Here is a 27,042-nt window from a genome sequence, read left to right as displayed (position 1 = left end):
GGATACCGTTTCCCAGGGCACAGTAAATACCTACCACAGTGATTAAATCAACATGTCAACATAAAAGCGCACAGCTCCTTTTAAAACAAACAAAAAACATTTATTTTAAAGTTTTCCCCATTACATTTCTCGACACTTTAAAAATACTGAATATTACTCTCACTCACTCTCTCGCTCTCAGCAGCCATTTATTTGGACAAAACCAAGCATCTTCCAAGCAATTCTTCGTTTTGCTGATCTTTTACACCACATTTATATGGTTCTAACATGCATCCTGCATCTATCCACTCTTCTGCAACATAACTATATTACACTTTGCGCTCTTGGTATCTATCTTATTCTAAATTATTATGACACAGCCTTCAAGAAGTCCTTAAAAGGTGAGAACGGCAACCTTTAGTGAGCCAGCCACTTCACATTATTAGCAAGTGGTAAATACAAAGCAACTTACCCATTACACAAAGTTAGGAACAATGCACAAATATGTAATTACCACCAAGTAAGTAGCATACTGTAAGTACGCACTCACTTGTCTTCTGGTAAAAATTTCGTGGTACTTTAACATCAATAGGGAACACTGCTTTTATGCATTCAAGTGTCAGTTTTAAAGTTCTACTTTCAGAAAAAGGACAGATATGCAAATATGAAATTCATAACTCATTTATTGAATATATATATATGCAAGGATACCAATAAAAAGAAACTAGTACTGCAAACTACAACTTTGGAAGTAAAGCCAATATAACAGGAACAAAATATACATAACATTGTAGATAGGAATGCATTTACCCTCTTTTACACATTCCTTGTCTTTACACCTAATGTAAATGTATGCTAGAGCAAAAGCTGCAAATGTTAGCCTAACCTGAGTGCTTTTTGACAAGCAACAGTTCTCCAGGATCTTTTAAGGGTTGAGATGTACTGCTGATTAATGAATGTGCATACATATGCATATATAGAATCTGCTTCAATAAGTATATAAATTAAGAGCTGTTCTGTTTTTTCTTTTTTTTTTTTTTTTTTTATAAACCTCCATCACTAATACAGTGGAATCTGTTCCTTGTGATGTGGAAGAAGAGTTACTATTTGCTATGATGTACTTTCAGTTCTCTTCAGATTAATTTCAACTAATTAGGATTCATTTTCTTGTCAATCTGATTCAGCACATTAACGTTTTTGGAATGAACCGATTATCACCTGCCAGATAAGTCTGATATTTCAAATACGTTATCACCCCTTCATCTCTCACTCTGCTTCACTGTAAAGTTACTCTTCATTTAGGCAGCAGTTAAGAAGCAAGGCCTCTTACTTAATATTACATTTATTGTACACTAATAACAGAAATTTCGAGCCAGATTCAGTCTAACCACATCATTCTAGATCAGCACAGCTCTTTGTACCTAAAGATCAGACTTTGTGGAGTGTAGATGGTGGACTTATTGCTGCCCTCCAGGAATTACGCTGGTACAACTCCTACTGGAGCTTTATCATAGAACCTCCTGTGGATCAACACCTGCTGAATAAGCAGGTATTTTGGTCACCTAATCTATTTCATCCTACTTAGCTACACAGATGTTGGTATTGAACCGGCCTTTTGCCCTTCCTTGAAATGGAGTGATAGCACAGCTTACTGCTATGGTGTTTGATCATGCCTTGGGACTCTGGCATTACACCAGCTGTATCCTCAAGTAATTTGAACAATACCCTTCTGATGCCTGTCCTTCCTTGGTACAGTCCTTTCTTGGTATAGCACGATCGCAGATCTGTTAATACAGAGATACAGTGAGTTGGGGAGAAACCTCCATCCCAGAGGGTTCCAGGAGACTTTAAACAGCAGACATTACACTTGTGAGCAAAAGAAATACCCAAAGGCCAAAAAATAAAAATAAAATAGTGACACCAGTTTCATAAAGACAAGTTTTGTTAAATTAAGAGTTCTCTGATTGTGAGATGAAAACAGAAGGTGCCTATCCAAAAAAAAAAATCATCTCAGTAAAAAATAGACTGCATTAATTTACCTAGCTAATTTAAACATACCTATCCCACCTACAGAGCACTTGTATTACTTCTAACGTTTCTGGGAAGGCAGTAGATGCTCCAGAATAATCTTCCAATATATGCTTGCAAAGATTACATTGCTTTACCAAAACAAACGAACAAACAAAACCCCCCCTCAGACAGACTGTCTGAAATTCCAAGCTAAAATACACATAAAAAGACAGTAATGGCAGTATTTTGTCTTTAAAAAAAATATGTAAATGTTGTATACTATCATACATTGTCATGCTTTTTAAAACTACAATTAAGGACATAAGAGATGTACAGTAAATACACTGCTGAGGTACATTTCTTCTAAATATTAACACCACGACAGAATTACTCCCCAGCAGGTAATGCTACTTGGGAACATATAAATACAATTTTTACATTGTAAGGCACTTTTACCCAGCATACATAAATTGAAGTCAAGTTATGACAAATTTGAGGCTCATAAGAAAAGAGATTTTTGCTTTTGACATTGTTTCCATGAATTCTGAATTAACGACAGTTTAGTCAGGCCATCTCAGCACAAGGAGGTAACAGGTAACCAGCCACTTACTTTTCTGCTACCCAAAGGTAAAGTGCTGTTCTGGTTCTCAGAAGCATGGAATGGGGTAATATATTTCACAACAGATGGATTACTGGACTGAATATTATACTTTATACTAAGCAACTGACGCCATATAGCGCTTAGTCTCAAGTACAGTCAGTATGCTGGCAGATCTACCCCATGCACCTGTCATCCAGCCTTGGTTAAAAATACAGTAGCTGCAAACAAAGTGCCTTTATTCCATGGGAGGGCCATGTCTGAGGCACAAATCTAGAAGTAATTTAGACACTGAAGTATGTTATTTCGCATTCTAAAACTGTTCTGAGTGGCTGAAAAATGTTCATGTTCTAGAAGAAACAAAACACCTTGATAGACAATTTCAATAATCGATCTGTCATTGCAATTCAAGTCACGCTTTTAATTTTGAAAGTTACAAATACAAAATAAAAATGATCAATGGCATCATGTTTAGAGCAGTAACTGAATATTTTCTGTACACAGCAATATTTCTTTCCAAAACTGCATTATTCTCCAGGAAAGCAAACAGAATTGATTGAATTCTAACAGGTAAAATGTTAGAAACTCTAATATACAGTAATTGAGTCCCTCAAGACATTAAGGGAATGCATAAGAAGACAATGACACACATTAAATCTTTTAAAAATACAAGTAAAAAATGCTACAGAAACTCATGTTACAACTGAACTGTTTTTGCAATACCAATCACAGAACTGTAGCAGTTTATAGTCAAATCAGTGTATTTTGCTTGTTTCCTTCCTTCAAATCTGGAAGTTTTGTTGGGAGTTCAGAGCGAAACAAGTCAAAACCCTAAACAAACAATACAATGATGTGATAGCAACAGACAAACATGTGGACTAGATTCAGCTTTTTGGTTTTATTTAAGTCTGAGAATGTGCTTTAACAGACCAATTGAAGAAACTTGTAGCCATTAGAAATTACAAGGTGTTTTGAAAGCAGTCAGAGGACTGATCTGTTAGGTTTGGTATAACTTAGATCTGATTATTCCCTAAAGGAACATCAAAAGCTCCAGCAAGTAGAATTCCATGATGTGATTTGTTGACTTGACAGAAAGAGGAGGAAAAAAAAAATCACTAAAGCAATAAGGATGATAAGCAAAGTTTCTCATATAGTGGTCATAAGATTAAAAAATAAATACCAATCTAGCAAAAACAAAGTTGTTTCCTCATTCTTCTTACAGAATATGGGACCTCTATGCATATTCTGGACAAAACATGAAGTGTTCCATACAACATAGAACACTTGAGGTATGGACGTCAGATATGGTGGCTAAATTCCATAGTGAGTTAAGAGTTGTAACTCTCTGAAGAGAAAGATCGGGCTGCAGAGTCCAAGCATTTATATAGTAAGGTTTAAATCACACTTAGTAAAGTGTTCTTTGTAAATCAGGGACACTGAAAGAGGTGTGTTGTTGGGGAAAGAATGAACTACAGCCCTTTGGCATGAGTTCTAAAGCTCACAGCTCAGAACCAACAGCTGCTCAAGTAAATCTCCTGCAAACAATGCTGGGCGGAATGAGCAATCACAACAGGAACAACCTGAAATGTTCAAGCGTGCTTCGGTGTACACTGAGTCCTTTTTCACTGTGTGCTTTGCAAGCAAAAACAGAGAGCGGCTTTCCCATGTATGGCCTCCATAACTTGTATATGAAGAAAATGCAAAATTCACAAAGTACCAGCTTGTTGCCACCATGAATTTGTCCATGTTGTTAATTAAACTAGCTAAGACCTTCCTTCTTTGCATGAATCCACTAAACAACTTACACGTTCCAAATCTTAAGGTTTTTATTCAGTCCAGAAATATAGATCTTGCTTCATTTCAATGTCTGCCTTAACTTTTGACACTGTACATATTACATATCATTTATATAGTGTTTCATTTTTTTTTCCAGACACTGCAGACTACAAACTACATTAATATTGACATGTAAAACTCTGCCACTTACTGAAGGCTCACACACATGAACGTTTCAGGCAGTTCAATGAAATTTCTAACAGAGTTGGGTAGTAAAAAAATTACTAACCCTTTTTTGAATTTAGAAAACAATTTAAAAGAATTAGTAGTTATGATGTCTTAGCCATTCCCAGTTCTATAACTCTGTCCCTTGAACCTGTTTAAAAAATGATGAAAACAATGGTAAATTTAAAGTCATACAGAAAAGCATTTTGCAGCTCTGACATCACATCTATATTTAGCGATAGAAATGAGGGCCTCCCTTCTTATACTGTTACGAAGTCAGCCAGATTTAAAAACCAACATATCCTCCCCGTTTTTCTACAGTATGCCAATAAAAACTACTTATCCGCATACACTAGATTTAAATACTTCACTGCAATAAACTACATTAAATGTATATTGCGTTTCAGTCTTGGTAACAGATCTGTCAGGAGTAACTTCCATACCTAGTTTCCATTGAGCTGCTGCTGAGGAATGTCATTATGGTCAGTGCCTGATTTCCCACGGCTTTTGCTTTCTCTTTCTTCATCCTCTTCATCTCTTTCATCATTTCCACTATGGTTTTTACAATAGAGTCTAACACAATAAAAGAAACAGGTAAGATTTTTTTACTGAAAGAATAAAATAATCTCTTCTCAATTACTTTTGGTAAGTGCTACAGGAAAATTCGTAGTAACTTATTCATGTTTTTCAGTTAAGCAGCAGTTAAACGGAAAGAAAGCAAAGCTGAGGTAAAGACGAACCAACTAGATTTGATCAATTCTAGATTTTAAAAAACTGCTGAATACACTGCTCACAGAATGCCCTCTTGTGGGCACAACAACACTGGCAGCTCAACAACAGCTGCACTTCAGCAAGCAAGGACAAAGTTACGGGGTCCAAAAGAACCTAAATAAGCTACAAAACTTATCCATATGGAGCAATCATAAATTATCCAGGGCTTTTGCAACAGAAAATACAGATTAATCAGAAGAGGAAAACATAGCAAGTTATAATTGTTTTTCTCCACTCACATATTGTTGTACAGAAATTTGAAGAGTTAGAGTAACCAAAATATTTTGCAATTATTGCTTAAAAAATTAGTTTTAAATGGAGTATTTGTTAACTTGTTTTGTCAAGCTTGGCAGAAAAGATGTTATGAAATATCTTCCCTTGCATTATAGACTCAAGATGTACATAGGTTCTTACTTATAAATTCCTCGTGACATATTCTCAATGTATTTAGCTTTGTCTTCTACTCCACAGTGGTAATGGTATGTTTTTATGCAGGCTTTAATTTCACACCCAATAGTAGCACCAGGCTGGCTGCAAAGCGTGCATTTCTGTTAAAGAGAAAGAAGAGTGGCACGGTTCAACCTTTCAGTCTCTGTTCAGTTTGGTGTTCCTCATGTTTATGGCTCTCTTTTTGGAATACAGTAATTTCTCTGGCACATCACCCTTCCAATAAAAAGTTAATCAACAATACTGTAAAACCAGAAACCATTTAACACAAACCTATTAAAAACATTAACTCCCAGGTTCCTATCCTTTGCACTGAAATCTGCTGTAAAATATCACATATTATTGCACATATTTGTTTGGGCACATGGTATTTTAAAGGTGACTCCTATCTGCCTAGCTATCCCCAAAGTAGCAATACATTTAAATTTTGTCATAAGTAGATGGAAAAGATTGTTTCACAAAAGCAAACAGACAGACCTATATACTCCTTAGTAGACTCAGTGACACATTCATTACATTCTGCAGATACATACCATTCTTTTTCCTCTCTTGATTTCTTGAAGAACAGTTTTGATATCAAAATCACCAAACTCTGCCCTTGATGTTGTTGTTAGCTGGACAGTGCCAGAAGAGAATAACTGTAAAACAAGCAAATACAAAATAATTTCAGATCACCAACATTGAAGAAGTTATGTGCAGGAATCACAGAAAGGAGTGTTCTGTATTCAGTTGTCTCAGACTGAGCTCTACCAACAAATGAGGATGAAATACCATGCTGCGTAGAGATTAGTATGATGAGTGTTCTTTCTGATACCCACCTGACTGCTTTAATTACATTTGTTATCTTGGAGAGAGGTATTTTAAATGAAAAAGGAGTAGACAAAAAATGACTACAATGCTGAAAATACAAAGTAATAAATTATCAATATTATTAATTATACTAGTGAACTTCTCAGGAATATTCCAGTTTCTTCTCTGTGCCGTTTAGGTAAATCAGCACATTCATGGCACAGAATGTCAACGTGCCCAAAAAACCCTGAGGTATGACAATGGAATACATAAGCATCATCCCTACTATCACCATTCTTGTATAGTCAACTTAAACAGTCTTAAATCTGAAGCTCAGGTACACAAAACAGCAAAGAATAATGCTCAAGGCTGCTGGCACACACCAGATCTCTGCTTAGTTATGCCAGCTGTAGTAGGACCATTAATATTGCATACATTGTCTGGACTACTTATTCCTTCCAAGGTACAGCAGAAAATACTGTGGTTGCTATTCAGAGCACTACTTCATTCATAGAATTGGTTACATAAAGACAGTACTATTTGCACAAGGTCATTGAAATTAGCAGATTCTTTTCAATCTGACAGTTGGCAAGGGTTTTCTAGAACTCCTATGTCCCACACTCTAACTGTGTCACAACCTGAATCCACTGGTCAGAAAATTAATGAAGTTCATTGCATTGATGCTTCCAGGATTCTGTCTCAATGCCTGTAAAGGTACTTGTATTTTATTTTTTGGAGTGGATTCTTTCAGTTAAAATTATTTTCTCACTCATTTTTCAACACTGTGTATGCATTTAGATGCTAAGGGAACTTTTTTTAAATGGTAAAGAGTCTCCCTGAACTACATCCTACATCTCTTAACACGTAACCAACTTTTATGCACATATTGCCTGCAGTGAAAAAAATCAATGAATTGCTCACTTCAAAACACTTCAACACTTAAAGAGATCATCAACTCAAAGACAATATTCATGCATAACTACATATAAGGGTACCGTATTAAAACCTAAAATAGCAGTTCAGTCAAAATTCATAATCAACTGATTAACAACAATACTGTTACTCACCATGCACTTATAGTGTGCTGCAGCCTTTTTGGCATTAAATATATGAAGCTTTCCTCTAGCTTCATTTTCTTCTTCACCTGCATGACAGAATCCACATTTAGGTTTTGTATCACTGGGGCTGCTTCTGTGGGGAGACCTGTCTCTCTGAAAGAAAAACATTTTACTAAAACATACTGCTGGGTTACAAATAAGGTTGCAATTTTAAAAGCCTGTGGCCACCAGCTGGAGGCTCAGACAAACACAGATTTTAATAAAAAAAATATATATTTGCAGAGAAGAAATATGCAATTCTGTCTTCTAAGAAGTTTAGCATATTTACTGCTTACATAGGAACTGCTTTCTATTTCGTCTGTGCCATGTGAGGACGTAGATCTAGTGTCTTCTGATTGCCCTTTTAAATTTGTTTTTCTTGGCTTTCCCTTACGACCCCTCCTTTTTCCTTTGGGAGGTGAAGGCTCCAACTCATGTTCATTGATACTTTCTTCTAAATCTGCTTTAGGAGTTAGAAAACATCATCAAATAACATTCTCAAAAATTTTACGCAAAACAAAACCAAAAACAAGAAAAAACCTGTATTTTCTGTATTTTTCAGAAATAAAACAGTCAGAAATTAAAATGGTAGCTTTTTCACATTTGTTACAACCATTCAAGTTCCTGAAAACATTTACTTCTTTATACACATCACACAGCTTTGCATCTTTATAACATAATATATGAAGGTTTAACCTTTCTTACAACTGCTACTTTCAGGACCAAAATATGGCCTCAGATAAATATATTCACCTTCACTTAAAATACACCCAACAAATGTTTTCAACCACAAAATAATTTATTATTATTATTATTATTATTATTATTATTATTTTTTTTAAGATGCATGCATCCGGTGTAAATTGCACTTGATATTATGCCAATGTTTTCTAAATAACTCCTCTCACCTTGCTTTATTGATGTCTTTTGACTTTTTTAAAAAAAAAGAAATCACCCATTTTGGCTATAATTTTAAGAAGTTTTACAACAATTGAAATGTATTTTGCTTCCATGAAAGAAACCTAAAATTTCATTTTAGTTACAGCCTATTTTTACATCTAAAGCTAAAAGCAGGGAGCTAGTTTACAGAAAATCATTCACACTGACAAAATCCCAGATGGAGCGTTTATAGACCATTAGGAATATGAGAAAGCATATTTTTACTACAAGTATACTGAAGAGGTCTGACAAATTCCTTTGAAAATGCCAGGCCAGCTGCTGAATTGCTACACAGAACTGTAGTCCAGTATGAGCCCCTTCTATGGAGATACTCAAAAACCGCCTGGAGGTGATCCTGCGCAACACGTTCTAGATGATCCTGCTTGAGCAGGGGGGTTGGACCAGATGATCTCCAGAGGTCCCTTCTAACCTTAAATATTCTATGATTATAGCAGTGTTCTTTCGATTAATCAAAAGCATACAGTTAATAAAGATAACTTCAAGAAGTTAGCAGAATTTATTTCCACTATGACTATAAATAATTAATAACCAGCTCTACTTGATCACTAACAACTTTCCTGATCACCCAAAGCTCACAGGAGCAGTCTTTTTTCTTCTAATATGCAAAATCTACCCCTGCTCAAACTGCAAAGTTATTTCAGCAGACTTGTTTAATGAAACATGCATGCATACTGCTACGTAAGTCTCAAATTCCAAGCAATAAACATCGAAATGAGCCCCCAAACCAGAACAAAATCCTAATAGGCGATCCAGAACAACTATGCTTGTACATTAATGGGACACTTCACCGTTGTGTTATTATTATGAAATACCACCAGGGCACTTATCACCATTATATCTTTGTCTCAAATTCAGACAGGACATCTTACTTTGAGACTAAGAGTTGCTTCTCAGAGCTCATCTTTCTTATCCATTATTGCATACAAATCAAATCACTCATTCTATCTCCCGATTAACAATGAATCAACTACACAGAAGTTTGAAATCAAAGCCCTGAATATATTCCACAGCCACAAACTTTTAGTTGCAGTAAAGTGAACTACAGGCCTGAGGGCCTTGCATACAAGTGTATTATTAAACTTAGTCTATCACATCTGCTGCTAATCCCTGAAATAACTTCAGCTTCTTGCACATTTATTAATAAAGAAGAAAAAACTAATCCAAACATATCACAACATATTAGACTGAAATTTAATTCTCCCCAAAGCTCTACACAGATGTGTGGTAAGGAGGCAAAAATTTGAGAAGAAATTCATACAAATCTGCAAATTATTTTCACTTAAATTGACAGATCAGCTATATACACATATTCACAAGTCACCACTAAACTACATCTACGTAACTGTATCTACCACAACTTTCTTATGCTTCACTATGCATCCTACGCTTTTCTAATGAGATGACAGGAGTACCACAATTTACTCTACTCAAAACAGAGTATAATAAAACACATGATGACAGGGATTATCTAATGAAACAATACATTTTACATTTCCTTTTCATAATTTACTATCTAAATTTATTTCTCATTTAACATAAGTTGCTAAATTCCCAAAGCAAGATTATGCAATTTAGATATCATACCTCTCAGACTGCATATAGAAAGTTTTATTACAACCTGAAAAGCTCTTTCAAAGAAAATAATTACATTTTATCTTGTCCCTCATCATATACATGAACTTCCCCCAATATATTAAAAAAAACCTGTCAATCTTCATAAATACTTCTACATTTAAAGAAACCATAGATGGCTCTTCTACTAAAAAGAAAAAAAGTCTTAGAAAAAAGTGACTATTAAAATGATGACCCTTTAAATAACAGTCTGTAAGACAAATACTCCCTCCAAAATCATTCCATGGATTTTCCTGCTGTATTTCATAAAGCAGAACGAAGTCCATTCACCAAAACATTCTCTGTTTTCTCCCCCAATTCATTACCTATCCTGTCAACCATGCTGCTTTCCACCTTTGTCCACCCTTATTTTCTAAGCATTAAAGCATATCCCAAACCCTCTGTAGTCATACTTTCAAAACTGGAGATGGAGCTTAACTGTAAAAACCAAGCACATGCCAAAGCCAATTTTTTGTTACAGCTTCCTTTTAGAGCAAATTAAGTGCTATTTTTAATCTATAATCAGAATATTTAAGATATGAAATGTAAACCTTGCATTTCTTAAAGATGTTTCTGGTATAATACAAAAAAGCATCAGGATTGCACAGCTTTCCTCAAAGGAGAACCCCTTTCCTGCCCTCAAATCTTGTACTTTCAAAAAAGTTCAGAGCTCACTGAAATCTAGACACTACATGACCCCTCCATTAAAGTAACTAAGATTCCTTGCAGATTTATTTCTCCACACTATAAGACACATGAGCCTATGGATTAACACGCCCGAAATGTGAGAACCTACACTACCACGTCTACCTGCAAGATGAATACCTCAAAACATTAAGGTTTCTATCTATTTTAAAAGCACTATGAATAAGTGCAACAGTTCAAGGAGAAAGAATAGTAACCAGCTTTAAAATATACCTGCCTTGGATGGTCTTTACTGTTTAATATACAGTTTGGTTCGTGCCCTATCCCTCCCCTCAAGCCCACTGCCAGCTTACCCTGTTTCCCTGGCATCTGATGGTTGGGTGTTTCCAACTTCTCATGTCAGCTTGAACTAAGGAAAACACAAAAAGTTGTTCAACTCCTCCCTGACCAGATGAAGTTTTATCATGGATATCACCCATACTCTGAATCCCCTGAGATTCCCTAAACATACTTTCAACTGCCCCCATCCCGTATCCCGCTACTGCATTGATTTTTAAAACCATCACAATATTCTCAACACAACTTTATCTGAACTCTTCAAAGGAGTTATCTTATGAGCTTTCTGCAGAAGTCCCTGAACAATACATCTAAAAAAAAACAAGCTTAATATGCAATATGATCTCAGAAGGGGGGGGGAGTGTTATTAAGAGGAAACATTCTACATTTTCAAAAGCACCTAAGAAAATGATATTGTAAATTTGGATGAGCAGAAAGATGAGCAACAAGCCCCACATTTGCATTTTAGCAATCTATGAGCAGTACAAAGTACCACAAAAAGAAGACGAACAAAATTCTGTATTTTATAAACTGTTAACACAAAGACGGCTTCAGAGAGAATTCTATGAATTCTCTTTTGATCATGACTAGAAGGAAAAAGGATGAAGATATGTTGCTGCTTAAAACAAAGCTTGACACAGAAGTTAAGATATCACTGATCTATTCTTTATTACTTGAGCTTGAAATACACCAGGAACCACCCTTTTCCAAAAGCTATGTTAAAGCAAACTAATGCAAAGAATTAAGTGATTTAATGGTTGTGAAACAACAAATAAAAGGAGGATGTGTTCAGTAAAAGCTAATACTACTCTACTTGCTACATTATCTTAAACAATGACTGAGCCAGAAGCAAAAGGTATACATCTGTACAAGAAAGATAAACAAAACTGATGGGAAATATACATTTGTAAGTAGGACTGTACATAAAAAGTAGCCAAAATGTAGAATACAAAGTGTCTTAGATATGCTGTTATGTAAATCTGAAAACAAGCGTATGCTTTTTAAGTTTCATAGTGCACTTAGAACAAAAGAGAAGCTCTTAAATTACAAAGAACAAAAGTCAACTTCACAGAATTTTAGAAGAGAAATAGAATATCAGAAAAAGTAATGTAGCATATTAAAGTAAGATGTCCTTAGAAATATGGCTGAAAACAATGAACCTCATGCGACAACATAATTATTTTAAAAAGAAATGTCACAAAATCCAAAATCCTTATTGTCCTAGTAGTTAATAATGGAAGTGTAAATGCATTTTTAAGTATTAATAAAAAACAGATTTGCTTAAAAACATTTGCAAGCAAATACAGGTTCAAGTGAACAGGTTGTGAAATAGCTGTAGCTTACATCAGAAAATGATGTGAAATAAAGCATCAAAATACTGAATATAATTCTTATGTATTTTCTTTTTGAAAATAGAAAAAGACTAGATTACATGTATCTAAATTGGAGGAAATAAGAGTGGAGGGGAAAAAGCCAAATTATCCCTTAAGTCTAGCCAATAATTTGTTTTCAGAAGTACCAGATACCTTCAAGGAACTGATGCTTCTTGTCCAAAAAATACTTTTGACCGAATATTATCTACGTTATGAAATACTTAAGATTGTTTCTTCAATTAAGAACATTTAACATAGAAAATGAATTAAATACTCCTTAACCACACAATCTAAACACTTTCTCGGGTGAACAATTGTTGGCAGACACTGAAGACAGACAATATGTTCAGCTTATCTGCATAATCAGAAGGCTTATGACAACTGGTCTGATAAACCTTTTAAATATTAGTTAACTGACCAAGTTCCTATTTGAATATGGTCTTGCCAAGATAGAAAACAAAATTAAAACATAAACATCACAGGACAGCTTCTCAGATGGTATGTATCACTCACCACATTACTTTTAGATTTTCTCCTTTTACCTGGAGCACCCGTTCTTGTTGTAACACTATACATACATTTGATGCCATACTCAGAGCAGCTTTCTCCATAATACAGACAAGAAGGCTGAGTTAGCAGAGCTTACAAGGAATTTGAAACCATCCACCACCAAAATTGAAATGACTGAACTGCAACACTACAGAAACTTTCACACCTGACTGCATTAGCACATACAACGGTAGGCAAGTTTATGCTGTGAACATTGTTAAAGAAAACATAACTATGAAACACAGACAGATTGAAGCACCTTAAAATGAATCAGAATCTTAACTAGTCATAATGCCAAAAACGTCTTGGACGGTTTTGCTATCAACTTCTGGCTTAAACCATGCTTTGAAAAAGTGATCTGTTTGTTACAGCTTGCAGTCCGTAATTCTCTCATAGAGGAATCTTATCCTGACTCCACTTACTGAGCAAAGAGAAACGCACAGATTTCAGGTTTGATCTGTAGAATAAGATAAAAAGGATACTGAGACACAAAGTGTCCTTATTTCTATTGTTGAAACATAATTCCCCAAGGCTTTGGGTACAGATACGATAGGAATTATGTACACTATTTTCTGACTCAATAGTCCCAAGCATCTTCTGTTTTAGACATTAAATAATCACATGGCAGTTATCTTTATTCTTCATTTTATTATTACTATGTAACAGAATGAAATATTCTTATCTTAGTTTATTATAAACTGTTCTGGATCAGCTGAATGTTTTAAATACAGAAGGGCCAGGGCAGGCCCACCTGTAGGTAACTGAATAGAAGATAACAAATTTGTTAAGTTTTCAATGATTATTTCTAGTACATAGAAATAAATTCCAATAAACAGGCCCAAAGCCTTAGTTCAACAATGCTTTACTCTTCAAAAGGAATAAATGCAATTGTTATCAAACTGAACAGTAACTCAACTAATAGTTAGCTGTGCTAGTCTGAAAGCACTGGTACCAATTTCTGTAACTTGTAAGGTACTGAATACTTACGAGGGCTTGTTGAGATTAAGATTTAAACTATTACTTGAAGTTCAGGTCAAAACAGTTACATTTATACGCAGCAAGACAAAAATGCAGACATGAAACTTCCGCACCTTGGTCTGCTCCTCTGAGCAGGTTACTTCAAATTTGTCAGCATCATAGCCAAAGCCAAGAAAAAAAGTGTGAGTACCTTGACTTTACTGTTCTTTTTACCAGCTAATGGGAACAAAGCACAAATGAATTACACTGAAATATAACAAAAAAAATAGGTGAAATGCATTTTTCCTGTTCTACATCACCTGAAGGCTAGGCCATTCAGATAAATTAGACAAAACCAACAATCTGTCAAGACAGATAATGAATCTAAGAGCAGATTACTTTGTTATTGTGTTTCCTTTTTTCCTATTCAAACAAAACAGAAGGTAGTTCAACTGCTGTCAATTAAAGGGAAATGAACTCCCATTGCTCATTAATTTTGTCTTGATGAGTCAGGAGATACTTAGTCTGATGAATTCTTGCTCCACTTGAACTTCATGACAGCAAAAAACAACATTTAAGAGGTCTTTTTTCATTAAGTTTTACATTGGTAACTTAATTCCTACATAGGTCCTTCAACCATTTTTTCCTTAACTGGTACTAAATTGTTAGCAGATTTTTATTAATTTACTGAGAAGAACTAGAGCTTCTAACAAAACTTAGATCAACCACATCTCAGACTTGAGCCAGGATGCTAAAAAAGCACCTGTTTTTGAAGGAAGGGAAGGAAAAATCCCACTATTAGACAGTAGTACTACCTACAGGAAAAAAAAAATCCAAAACCAATACTGTTCTAGAGGACATCAAACCAAACACTCCTAAAAACTCTACCGACATCCACTAACACAAGTGACATAAGAAAAAAATACTTGGACTACAACAATTAAACCTAGATACAGAGCAGAGGACAGAAATCCAGACATTCTACACTGACCAAGGAAAAACACACAAACATTCCAAAGCAGAAGCAGTAAGTTTCCATTAAAAGAGACTTACAATTCCAATGCCCCATGCATCTACACTGAGTGACGTAACCAGTGATTTGCTTTAACTATTCTGTTATGAAAACTCTGCTGTAAGCAAGGATTCATGAAACTGAAAAGTGCTATGTTAGCATCCAGCATCCTTGGCTAGTTTCTTCTCTGCAAGTCTTCTCTGGTTTCACAAACCACCATTCTTTCACATTTAAATTCCCTTTTGAGACGCATTTCCTTCAAGAAACAAACCAACAAAATACATACACAAAGCTCATCTCTGACTAATCTCACCATCCTGCATCTTCCAGTTACCACTTCACTGAACAAACTTCAGTATTTAATTATCGAGAAACAAAGTCTCTCAAGTCTCTTCTTGAACTCTGAAAACCATCCTGTAGATTTCTCTATCTTCAAAAGCTGATCATTTTTCAACATAGCACAGTATCATTGCTATACTATTCTGTAAGTCATTTCCTTAAGACAGATGCAATATGTATTTTTACTTCCTGTGGTTTACAGGAGGTCCAGCATAAAAGAGCCCTTGATTCTGGCATTATCAAATCGCAGATCATAAGTAATAATATTTTACAGGTACAGTATAGTAAGTTCCTGAAATTGTATCATCTAAAAAGAGAGTTGACTCTTCAGAGAAGAGCGCCAGGCTACAGTCTCAGACAAATACTAAATGAAAACAGAAAATAAAAATGTCATGTACAGCTACCCATATTTCTAGAAGCATAACACATACCAGAACTAGGTATTTTAAGCAAAAAAATAAGTGCAACGCAAAGTTGAATTCTATGTAAGATAGTATGTATTGGGTTCTCTGGCCTCATCTGATTGATGGTTTTTCCTCCTCATCTTCCTCTTAGTCTGAGTTTCTTTGGATGAACCTTATTTAATGCTTAAAAAGCTACAGTCATCAACATGTAAGAAAACAATATCCTACTGCAGCAATTTTTCCCACGTCTTCTCATACAAATAGATCCATGTAAAATTTAAAAGCCCCTACTCTTGGAGGATAACATTGTACAATTAAATAATTTCTGAAAACTCAAAGAAAAGCACAAGTTCAGATCCTGCAAGGAGTTCCAAGCAGGAAAAAAATAAATCTGTTGGCATTGGACTCCCTGTAGAAATGGTGGCATTTTTCAATAGATGCCAGCATAAGCCATTTCTCAGTAAGTATAAAATATCATGTTTAAGTATCAGTTTAAGAGATCAGTGTCTCTGTCTTTGGACTCAAATGTCTTTTGTTTCTGGTAACAAGCAAAACAAATCCTAAAACAAATTCCCAAACTACAATTCTTCAAAGAGATAGGGCCATATTAACATGCTTACTGCTTTCCTTGCTTCAATCTACTAACAGCAAAACCACAACAGAATGTTTTATACAAAGCATGCTAGAATATATAAATAGACTAAACCAAAAGATTTACTTTGGGATTTTCTACTGCCTTCAATATCCTTTTGAACACTGAAGTAACACCCAAACCTTACCATTAACACTACCCATAGCATAAGTAATGCATTACCATAAGCATGTAGTTGCAGAAAGAGACAATTTACGAAACTTTATTATCGCTAAATGCAGTCCTCACTAGCCAAATCTGCAACATTTGAAGTGAAAGTAATGCAAAAGTAAGCTAACAAATGCTTGCTTACCCAGATTCAGATATGGTAGTTAACAAGGAAAAAAAAATGCATAAATACAAAACTGAAAATTAGTTTGGAATTTTGTCAGACCACACGATTTACCAACTTTTGTGGCATATCACCCCTTGTGCATTTCACTACTCTCCTCTGCAGAGATGCATAGCTTTTAATCAATGTATGCATACAGCTTTTTTTTTTAATCAAAATTATTCAGCAATATATCTAAGCGATCTGATCATAAGCACATTTATTTAATGTTGGATCCTTCTTATTTGAAGAGTTAAACTGTATTTAATTGTTCAACAAAATGGTGTATGCTTAGGAATGCTAGAAGTGGCAAAAATCAACTGCTACCTGACAAATTTCATGAATTTTAGATGTAAATACTATGAATATTTAGCTAAAAATATAAGCCAGCTTCTTCCTAGAAAAGAATGCATTACTTCTACCCATAATATGTTTTGACGGAACATGCTATCTTTAGAACAGACTAAAATTTAGTTTTAGGGTTTTTCTCTACCTCACTATTTTTTATTTTTTTTTAGAGAAAATACAGAAAACAGATGGGCTTCCAAACTCACTATTTCTCAAAAATATATCGTTCTAATTTTTACTGAAAACATTTATATTCTCCAGAAAAAAATAAATTTAACCAAAATATCTTTCTACAATGGGAAAAATTTATATTGAATAATTTTACCTTCAGAGTTATGCGTAGTTTTCTTGTGTTTTCGACATAAAATCCTATAAACAAAGTAGTTGAAAACTGTCAAGTCAGTTACGATTCACAGATTAATTACTCATCTTTTAAATTTAAATGCCAGTACATTTTTCTCCCACTTGTAAGACTCACTGATACATAGAACTTGCAGTGAAGAACGTGCCTTATTTTTTTTTTTTTTTTAGCACATCACTATTTTGAATGCCACAATCATTAGAATTTTTGTAACAGTTTTGGTTAGATTCAAAGGGTATTGTGTTTTTTTTTTTCTTTTTAAAAAAAAACAAAGAACATGAAATATATATACAAAAGTAAACATAGTAAATAAATAATAGTTACATGTAAATGCCTTGTGAGGGTTTCTCTCTTATCTGAGCTTTATCATGCAAAGCACAGTAGTAGTGATATGTCTTGTGACACGTTTTCACATCACAACCAATGGTTGCTCCAGGACAATGGCATAAAGAACACATCTGTAAAGAAAAAAGAAAGCACAATTCATATTACTGTTGACTTGATATGTCCGAGTTCAAAAATAATATAGATACTTCCAGTGTCACTCCCAGTAACAAAACAAAAGCAGTTACAGACAGGAATATTGTTATGCTAACTGCTAAGTAATGAACTGTTCTTGCCGCTCCTCCTGCTCCCTGGTGTTTTTCTTCATTTATTTTAAAATCAAGGAGAAATTTCTTACAATTATGCAACAGTACAGTGTTCAAAATACATTCATTACCAATTCAAAGAGGAAAACAAATGATTTGTAGAATACGACGTGTTTCATAGAAGTGACAGTCACCTAAATCTCCAACCCCAATGTTTGTACCAACCATTTGAGAAAAGGTAAAATCACAAATTCTAGCTGTTTAATTCTGAATTACATTCTCAAGGTAGCATAGAAAAACGGTAGAAAGAGGAAACGTCTTTGGCAATGAACTTTGCAGACTATGAAATACTGATGCAGCAGCTAACTTTTCCTCGTTTTTACATAGTTATTTCTTTATATTACTTCTAAAACACCAAATTTAGTAAAATGTTAAATACAATAAAACTTTCACTTATACCAACTTTTGCTATATTTTTATTGCAAAAAGGGTTAAATGGAATCCTGATACTTTACTCTTCTTTCCCAGTAATTAGATCTCACACTAGACTTTTTACCGTTGAGAATACACCATCTAAATTGTTCACTAACTTTCTCATATTATGTTACGAAAAGAATAATTGATGTTATAGCAATTTTTTCTCTATATTATTTTCTACTGACATAATATTGCTCCAGAATGTCAGAATTTCCCATTGAACTCCTCTCCCTAGACAAGTGAAGCTTTGTGCTTGTATCCTGCATGTCCTCCCATTCCTTCCCATTAGATTACAGCTAATTCCAAATTCTTAAGCATAAACGTGCAATGTAAGATACTCCCACCATCTACTTTTGTAGAATGTGGTTTCTGTCCATCACACTAGCTAAGCTCTTGTTAGTCTAAAAATGTAAAATAAATATATCAAAGGTATGTATCACCATTCTATTTTTCCAATTTTAACAAAGTTAACTGAACAATAAATACGTCAAAGCCTTGGGTTATCTCCATTTACTCCTCTCCAACCTCTTAAATTGCGTAGTCATACACTGCTCCCTAGTTCGTATCTAATATAGATGGGTATTTTATCTTTTCAGTTTAATACATGATAATGGTTGATCAAAGCTTTTTTTTTTTTTTAAAAAAAAAGCCCAAGTTCAAGTTACACTGATCCAATCAATTTCAGTCAGTAGTGCAGTATTTTTAAACAGAAAATAGACAAAATTTGAACTTTCTTTTCAAGAATGCCAAGATGTATCTGTAAGAACCAAACAGACCACAGGAATTTTTATATTGATTTATTGGTCTGTATTTCCTGGGAGTAATGAAATATTTATTGCATTGGTACAAGTCCAGCTGTCCAAATGGTCACCGTCAACAGATTAATTAATTCCCAAGTTATTTATATCAGGTATATATGAAGTCTGACAAGCTGCAAAACAATCTCTAAAAAAAATCCGTCCGTGCATGGCTAGCAGAAATAATAAAAACATCAGCGGATTGTATTCCCCAATGTTAACAGGTTTGTAAGACTGGCCTATTAAGGTTTGAGCCTACAAACTTTTCTTAGACAAATTTATTACCATAGAAACACTATGTATCAGTCATTATCACTTCAATAATGAACAGGCGTCAATTTTCAGTGCATACCTGGTCAGCAGCAGCATCTACTGAAGGAGGGCAACTATACGAAATCTGTCTGCAGACAAATTTAGTGCAAGCTACCAATATAAATTAGTAAATCAGTGCAACACACTGGGCTATTTTTGCTCAATTAGTCTCCCCACCAAAAAAAGTCTAGAACAGAAAGCAGACTGTGGCAGCACATTTAGGCTAGCTATAAACAATTAGCTTTTTCAACTTCCTATACAAATCAAAGTGTTTTTTTTTTTTTTTTTTTTTTGTGGGGTGGAGTGACAGAGCAGTAGTTTACTGATGTCTACAGACAGAGATAAAGCACAGTTACTTCAACACCCACGTTATTATACAAAAGAATCCTGTAAATTCCCTCCAAATAGAGGATCTAAGTTTTTCAGCTTTAACCAGATCCAGATTTTCTGCAAAAAGTGAATTCAAAGAACTTATTCAGATGTTGCATCAGTGAAAGAACAGAGAGAGACTCAGAAACACATAGAAAGAAATCACCAATGACATAAAAATAAATAACCTTAAAGAAAACATTTAGGAGACCCAAGAATCAAAAAGTTTCTTCGTGATCTGTACTTCCATTTATTACCATATTCTTTCAAAGTCCCTAATCATGAAGTGAATTATCTGTGAACAGTTATTTCTTTATGCTTCATCTAACTAGAGCAAATCAAGTTGTAGGTTCTGGAAAAGATATAAATGATATAATGGATGAAATATCAGACTGCTGTTACTTAATTGTAGTTCCACAAAAACACGACTACTCTCAGTCAAAAGACTATAAAATATGTAAGACTGACAAATAATTAAGCTGAAAATAGTTAGTGTGAGGAGTGAATTGATAATCTGTTAAAAAATATTTTGAAAAGGCCCCCATCATATTGAAAATAGAAAATGAAAAACAAGCAATGAATTAGCTTAGATTCTGGGGAATAAAAAGAGTAATTTCTGCCCAATTCTCATCAATTTGGTAGTGCTATAATCACTATTGTACCCATGTACCTCATAGGATATCAATATTCACAAGCTCCACTTTTAAATCAATATAAAAGGAAGCAATAGCCTCCTTGGTAGTTAAAATCACAATTTGGTAGCAAAGCCAAATACTGGTAAAGGTACAGTATTACCCTTGCCAGATCCCTAGAGCGTGGTTTTCATTCTGAAATCTAGAATGAAAATATAAATAGAAATTACTGGATTAGAAGCATAAATTTAGTAAGTGCTATTTTTATATGCAGCCCATTAAAAGGAAAAACAGGCATACCCTGAAAGAAAGTTTTCATATTAGCTTAGAAAAAAAACACATCTGCTACAACCATCTACATTTGCCAGTAAGAAAAAAGTGATTGTAAAAATAGTAATTTTTGATTTATTTTTGAATAATTCCATGATGCTTCAAGGGTTGGTTAACTGACATTTAAATTTCATTTCATTAGTGTAATCATATCCAATTATATTTTTTGTTAAACCTAAGACTGACTTTTCTTCATCATCATCTTCTGTCCTTTACCTCAGAGCTCACATAAACGTAATATTTTAAAAAACAAAAAATATATTACTGAACACTTTCACAATAAACTTTCTAGAAGATAAGAAAGTACTGTCTTTCGTTTTCAAGGTCTAAAAAACAGAGACTTACCAATTTAGTGCCTCTCTTTATTTCTTTCTGAATATCCTCAATAGAGAATCCACCAAGACTCTCATTATCAGTGTGTGAAGATACCAGTGCAGATGAAAACAGCTAAAATTATAAAACCAAACGTTAATTTTAAAATATATACAATATAAAACATTTACCCATTTGAAAACCACTATAATTTCAAATTAGAACAATTAATCATTTTACCAATGCCACAGGTTATTTATTTTATTTTATTTTTTATATATTTGGTCGTCATCTTCCACTAGTTCACTACATTCATTTTCCTTTTCCTATGGGTTACTTACCATACATTTGTGATGTGCTGCCACCTTCTGGTTTTCTGACATCAATAATTGTCCACATTCATTATCTTTATTAGATCTACAAAAACCACACTTCCTTTGTCTTGAAGAGACTTTTTTCTGTCCAACCGAGCTTGTCATGATTTTAAATGTCCTTAGAATGCCACTTCACTCCTATCAATGCTACAGAAAAAAAAGTGCAATCAGCATGTTAACGTCAGCAAAGGGCAATTTAGCTTACAGCTTCATAAATACAATATTGGTTGTTTGAAAATGATCTTTCCTGCCTTACCTCTCAGTTTACTACAATATAATCAAACAAGCATACACCCAGCAGATGCTGTAGTTGGCTACTTTTTATAGAACTGTATCAGGAAGCAGAATTAGTCCTTCAAGCAAAAAGTTTGAACATCAATATAAAATTCTGGACATGTAAAAACCTTAGGGGAATATGAGATAAATGGAAAATATAACAACACCAATCATAAGGACTCTGGGGGAAAAAGTAACCACAACTTTTTAATCCCATTCTTTTATTTATTACAGTAAAGCAATTTGTAGAAAACATACTTACTACCTGCACATGCAATAAAATTCATGCCACAAAACAAACACAGAACCAAAATAAAACTCTGAGTCCAGCTCAGCACCCGGAACTGGTTTTGAGTTTAAAAGCTCACGAAGTAGCGTAACACCTACCCTTAGCAAAGGGTAGTGATGAGATGATAAAGCGTTACCATTTTAGGTATTACATAGATCACATTGCGGCTAATCAAACAGCATTAAGGACAAAATTTTAGAGGATCTATGACTAACAGGCTGCAATGGAAACCTTTTCAAGACCCGCAGTTAAATTAGCAGCATCATACTAGTTCTCAGTAACCACATGAGAGCTGTTATCATCATCTAAGAAAAGCAACTTCAGATTAAATTCAACATGAACCTCAAACTTCTCACAGTGCTACCAGCAACGTACTTTGAAATATATCATTACAGTCCCAGTCCCCCGAGGCAGGCACTGCAAGTTCAAAAGTGAAAACACCTAACAAACATACATGCTTCTCGGCCCAGGATTAATTAGTTCATTTGCTTTTACATCTTTCAAGAAATAAAATCCTGTGTCCTCTTCAAATAGACTCGTTTGCGCCCTTTTATTTTGGAGATTGGAGCCTTACTGCCAGAATTGGCACAACTGCAGCAAAGGTTTCCTCTTCGGCTTTTGTCCACATCCCTCTCATCTTAATAAGAAAAGCCGTCACATAGTTTGGTATTTTTTGGTGGGGGGGGGAAGAAAAACTAGCCAGAACAGCAGATCTGCAATACATCTGGACAATGCTATAATGGCTATCTGCATGAAAATGTGCGACTTTTTTTTTTTTTTTTGAAATTTGCATAGCCAAACCTGCCAGCTTCGCAGTGCTGTCAGACACTCGTAATGCAAGCAGCGCTCGCTACTTTTACAACTGAAAGCAGAGGAATATTATTAAGTTTCTGTTGGCACGTACTATTCGTAAAGGACTATCATTTTAGAGTCTCATTCTTCCATTTTCATCGATTTTCAGAGACTGAATTTTAAGTGCTTGCCAAGCAATGTTTACTACAAAATTCATACATCAAAAGGTAGCGGCTGTGTTGGATCTATCCCTTTGCTTTATCAACAGCTTCATTTGCTTTCTTTTATAATTGGAAAGCAGTTTACTAGCTGGTGACGCATACTCATAAGAAGAATGCATAGATTTCAGATCTTGCTGATTTGCACAAAAAATGTGCCAATCTGGATAAACTAGTCACACCCTTCTGCAGCGGCAATAGAGAGTCCTTAAGTGTTAACACAAAAGAATTACTATACTGTATTCTTCTAAAGAAAAAAAACAAGACAAGACAATTCTGTAATCCCTTTTTGAGCAGAAAGAAGGAATGGTTTCTGAAGGAAGGAAACACAGACTTCAGAACATTTTACCTTTTTTTTAAAAATCTTAAAATACTTGGAAGCAAGAAAAAGACCCGCAGAAGACAAGGATGAAACAATATCTATCTCAAAAAAACGTTTGTTTTCTCATCACATTCAATAGCTCAACATAAATCACGCAGTGATGAGTTAGAAATACATTAAAGTAATTTAAAATGCAAGAAGTTCTGCTTTTATATAAATAACCTGATAGACCTACACGACTGTATCTGTTTCACTTTATATTTGGATTATATTATCGCTGCATTGACAGCGACAGTAGTAGTTCTTAGCAAGAAGATGAGAAATTTCCTTGAACACGTGTATGGGTTCTACTGACTAACAGAAACTTTCTCTTCTAGTAAGAATTACTACTATAAATAATAGCTATCACATTTTAGAAAATGGAAATAATTTATAAAACAAATTCAAAAAATTCCAAGTCGCTCTCATCATCTTCAATTTATAAGAATAGAAATTTTCCATGAAATGAGATTATAAAAGAAGTTTCTCAGGGCTCACTGCAACCAACTGCCCCCAGCTTCACGCCTTGCAGTGAGTAACAGGCGTGGGGCAACACATCTTTACAGCACTTCTACAACCTGACGCAGCCAAACTTCAAGTACTTCTGCAGAATTAGATTTTTAAGGCTCACAGTGAGGTTAAAAATAATGCTAAGATTTACTTGTTAATCAACAAATATTATGGTTTGAAATAATTACTCAATTACAAATAACACTTGAAAAATATTCAAAACACAAGCAGACCAACAAGCACCAGGATAGGCCAGAAAGGAAACACGCATTCTTTTCACTATTAGATTACAGCAACCTGAAAGCATTTCACAAAGGTATCTACGAGTTTTCTTCACAATACTGCATTATTTGCACTTGTATTTTCTGGATCACTACACATTAACATGATCTTCAGAAAGACTGCAGGAAAAAATGAGTATGAGAAATATTTCAGAAGCATTTTATTTGTAGATCTCTCCCTAATTTATGGGCTTATTTATGGACTTTTTCAGAAACATCAGAAAATACTGCTCCTGGGGTTACCTTCCTTTGTGCCAAAGTGCATTTATCTTGTCCATTAAAAAAAAAAAAACTGATAAAGATTAAAAATTACACAGCTATACTACAGACCAAGAATTCTAAAAGCAAGCACCCAAAATTTTGTTTTCATCTCCTGAGCTAAATCACTCCAAAACAACTAATCCAATTTGTTGGATCTAATTTGTCAACCATCAAGATGCATTTCATAGCAACGTGAAAAATAATGCAACTTTAAAACACCTCAATATTTCTATTTTCTACATTAAAAAACAAAACAAACAAACAAACAAACAAAAACCTAGTGAATAAGACTTACAATGGTGCTTACGTATACTCCTGACAGAAATCGTGGTTGTCAGCTTTGTCAGAGAAAGTTTTGTAGGCTGGCTCGCAGAAAGCCACGCACCATGGAATCACTGACTGGGAAGATCACACATTATCTCTACCAAAATGGGACAAGTACCACAGAACATCGATTATTACATAGAGGCACGCTGTCCACAGACTTGGTCTAAAAAGGAGACGTTACACCTACTCTAAAATCACGAGAAAAAAGAAACCTATTCACTGATTTTTTCACTCAACAATTTTGCTTCATTTGCATTCATGTTTCTTAATGTATTCAACACGATGCTTCTCCCGATAGCATCTTTATTTAATCTTTAAGGAAGCAAGTTTCACGAACTCTTACAGCTCGCATACTGTTTTACTGAGTTCTTGCAAACAACAGGTTTTGGAACACAAAAGAAAGTGCAAGTTCAAGGAGGAGGCTTCTCGGTGTACGAGACATTGCTCAATACCAAAGAACAGAAAGTAACCTGGATTCTAATTTCTATTTATTGCCTGAATATGCTTCAAGAGCTATCACACATTTTCAGAAGTCAAGCCCCCGCTTGTACTTCCACCAAAGGACGGGATCTAGATGCTGTACTTTCTCATATAAACTTTGTTTTGCTGCATGGCCTCTATGACTACAAAATAACAAAAATATATATATATTTAGGATTTGAATTTGTATGCCAAAAAATATCAGACATCCAAGGCAAACCTACAAGAGAAATACATAGGCTTAAAAAAAATCACCAGGCACGATAAAGCGATTTTGTCTGCCAGGAAAATCTGCAGAAAACACTGCCATAGGGTTTTGCAAGATGCTCACTGGATACCAGATTCTCTGTTGAAGAAACTTTCACGTGCTTTCTACTTTCTAGGGTCAATCGCTCATCCCTGGGGGCATTATTTTGTGGCCAGGAATGAAAACGGGGAGGAGAGACGCATCCTGGAGGCGTCTGTAGTTGAGAACCGAAAGTCACGAGTCCCATGGAAATCTTTAGGCAAAAGTTATGTTCCCAGAGCATCCTACGGACACCACCAGAAGCAGGCTAAGAACTCCTCCCTGAAACTTCCTCCAAAAAGGGTACCAAAGGGGTTGGGGGGGAGGAGGGGGTAAGGCCCAGGTCTGGACATCCTGCACACTAACAGCACAGGGAACCCGAAGTTCCACGGGGACAGCCCGGGGTGAGGGAGATGGGGCAGCACCGAGCGAGCTCCGGGAAAGTTTGCGCGGGGAGCGGGCGCTGCTCCCACCGGACTGCTCCCCCCAGGGGGGGGGCCACTGCCCCGGGGGTGCTGCCCTGCGGCTGGGGGGGCTCGGCAGGACCCAGCCCTCGGGGAGGGGGGCGCCCCCAACCTTCCTCCCCCAAAATTTGGGGGAAAGTTTGAGGGAAACGGGACTCGCGGCCCGGGGGGGCGGATGCCGGGGAAGGAGAGCGCGGGGCCGGGCCAGGAGGGGGCTGCCAACGGGATGGGGAAAACGGCCCCGGGATGGGGATGAGGATGGGGGGGGACTCTCCGGGAAGGGCAGCTGGGGCTGGGGCCCGGCCGGGCGGGGCAGGGCCGGGTGAGGCGGGCCGGGAGGGGAGGGGAGGGGAGGGGGGGGGGAGCGCGGCAAAGCGGCGGCAGCGCGGGCAGGAAGGCGGGCGGGCAGCCCGTGAGGCGGGCGGGCAGCCCCCCTCGGTCACTCACCCGTGCGGCGGGCGTGGCGGCGGGGCTGAGAGCAGCGGCTGGGCGCGGCCCGCCCCCCGCGGCCGCCGGTGGCTCAGGGCCGCTGCGTGGCCGGGACCGGCCCTTTCATTCGGGGCAGGGGACGCCGCTGCCGCTGCCGCCGCCGCCGCCGCCGCCGAGCGCAAGCACGCACGCACGCACGCACGAGCGGGAGGACGCACGCACGGACGCACGCACGCACGCGCGGCGCGCTGGGGCTGCGACGCCGCGACGCTGCGGGGCGGCGCCCGATTGGCGCGCCAGGCGGGAGCACGCCGGCTCCGCCGCGC

At 36.1% G+C, this 27,042-nt stretch overlaps 1 protein-coding gene across 4 annotated transcripts; it reads right to left on the bottom strand.

Annotated features, from left to right (window-relative positions):
- Nucleotides 1–644: 644 nt before the first annotated feature.
- On the bottom strand, nt 645–27,042 carry PHF6 (PHD finger protein 6). Of its 4 annotated transcripts, none has more exons than XM_068697251.1 (11): nt 26,735–27,042; nt 21,710–21,889; nt 21,402–21,503; nt 17,874–18,007; nt 17,514–17,557; nt 7,989–8,155; nt 7,663–7,806; nt 6,340–6,444; nt 5,774–5,907; nt 5,032–5,161; nt 645–3,418 (listed from the first exon to the last, which is right to left on the bottom strand). In XM_068697251.1, the coding sequence occupies exons 2-10, from the start codon at nt 21,845–21,847 to the stop codon at nt 5,032–5,034; spliced, it is 1,098 nt and encodes a 365-aa protein (XP_068553352.1). In that variant the 5' UTR covers nt 21,848–21,889; nt 26,735–27,042; the 3' UTR covers nt 645–3,418. The 4 variants fall into 4 exon arrangements, with proteins under 4 accessions (XP_068553352.1, XP_068553353.1, XP_068553351.1 ...); XM_068697252.1 differs by having other exon boundaries at nt 645–1,763; nt 26,735–27,041; XM_068697250.1 differs by having other exon boundaries at nt 645–4,739; nt 26,735–27,040.

Source organism: Anas acuta, chromosome 13 (genome assembly GCF_963932015.1).
Source record: "Anas acuta chromosome 13, bAnaAcu1.1, whole genome shotgun sequence".
NCBI classification, from domain to species: Eukaryota; Metazoa; Chordata; class Aves; order Anseriformes; family Anatidae; genus Anas; species Anas acuta.
This window is presented reverse-complemented; position numbering and strand designations above follow the sequence as displayed.

Coding starts and splice junctions, on each gene's coding strand:
- PHF6 (XM_068697251.1), bottom strand. CDS start 21,847: ATGACAAGCTCGGTTGGACAGAAAAAAGTCTCTTCAAGACAAAGGAAG. Junction 21,504..21,709: donor CAGCACATCACAAATGTATG/GTAAGTAACCCA, acceptor TTATAATTTTAG/CTGTTTTCATCTGCACTGGT. Junction 6,445..7,662: donor CAGCACACTATAAGTGCATG/GTGAGTAACAGT, acceptor CTTGTTTTACAG/TTATTCTCTTCTGGCACTGT.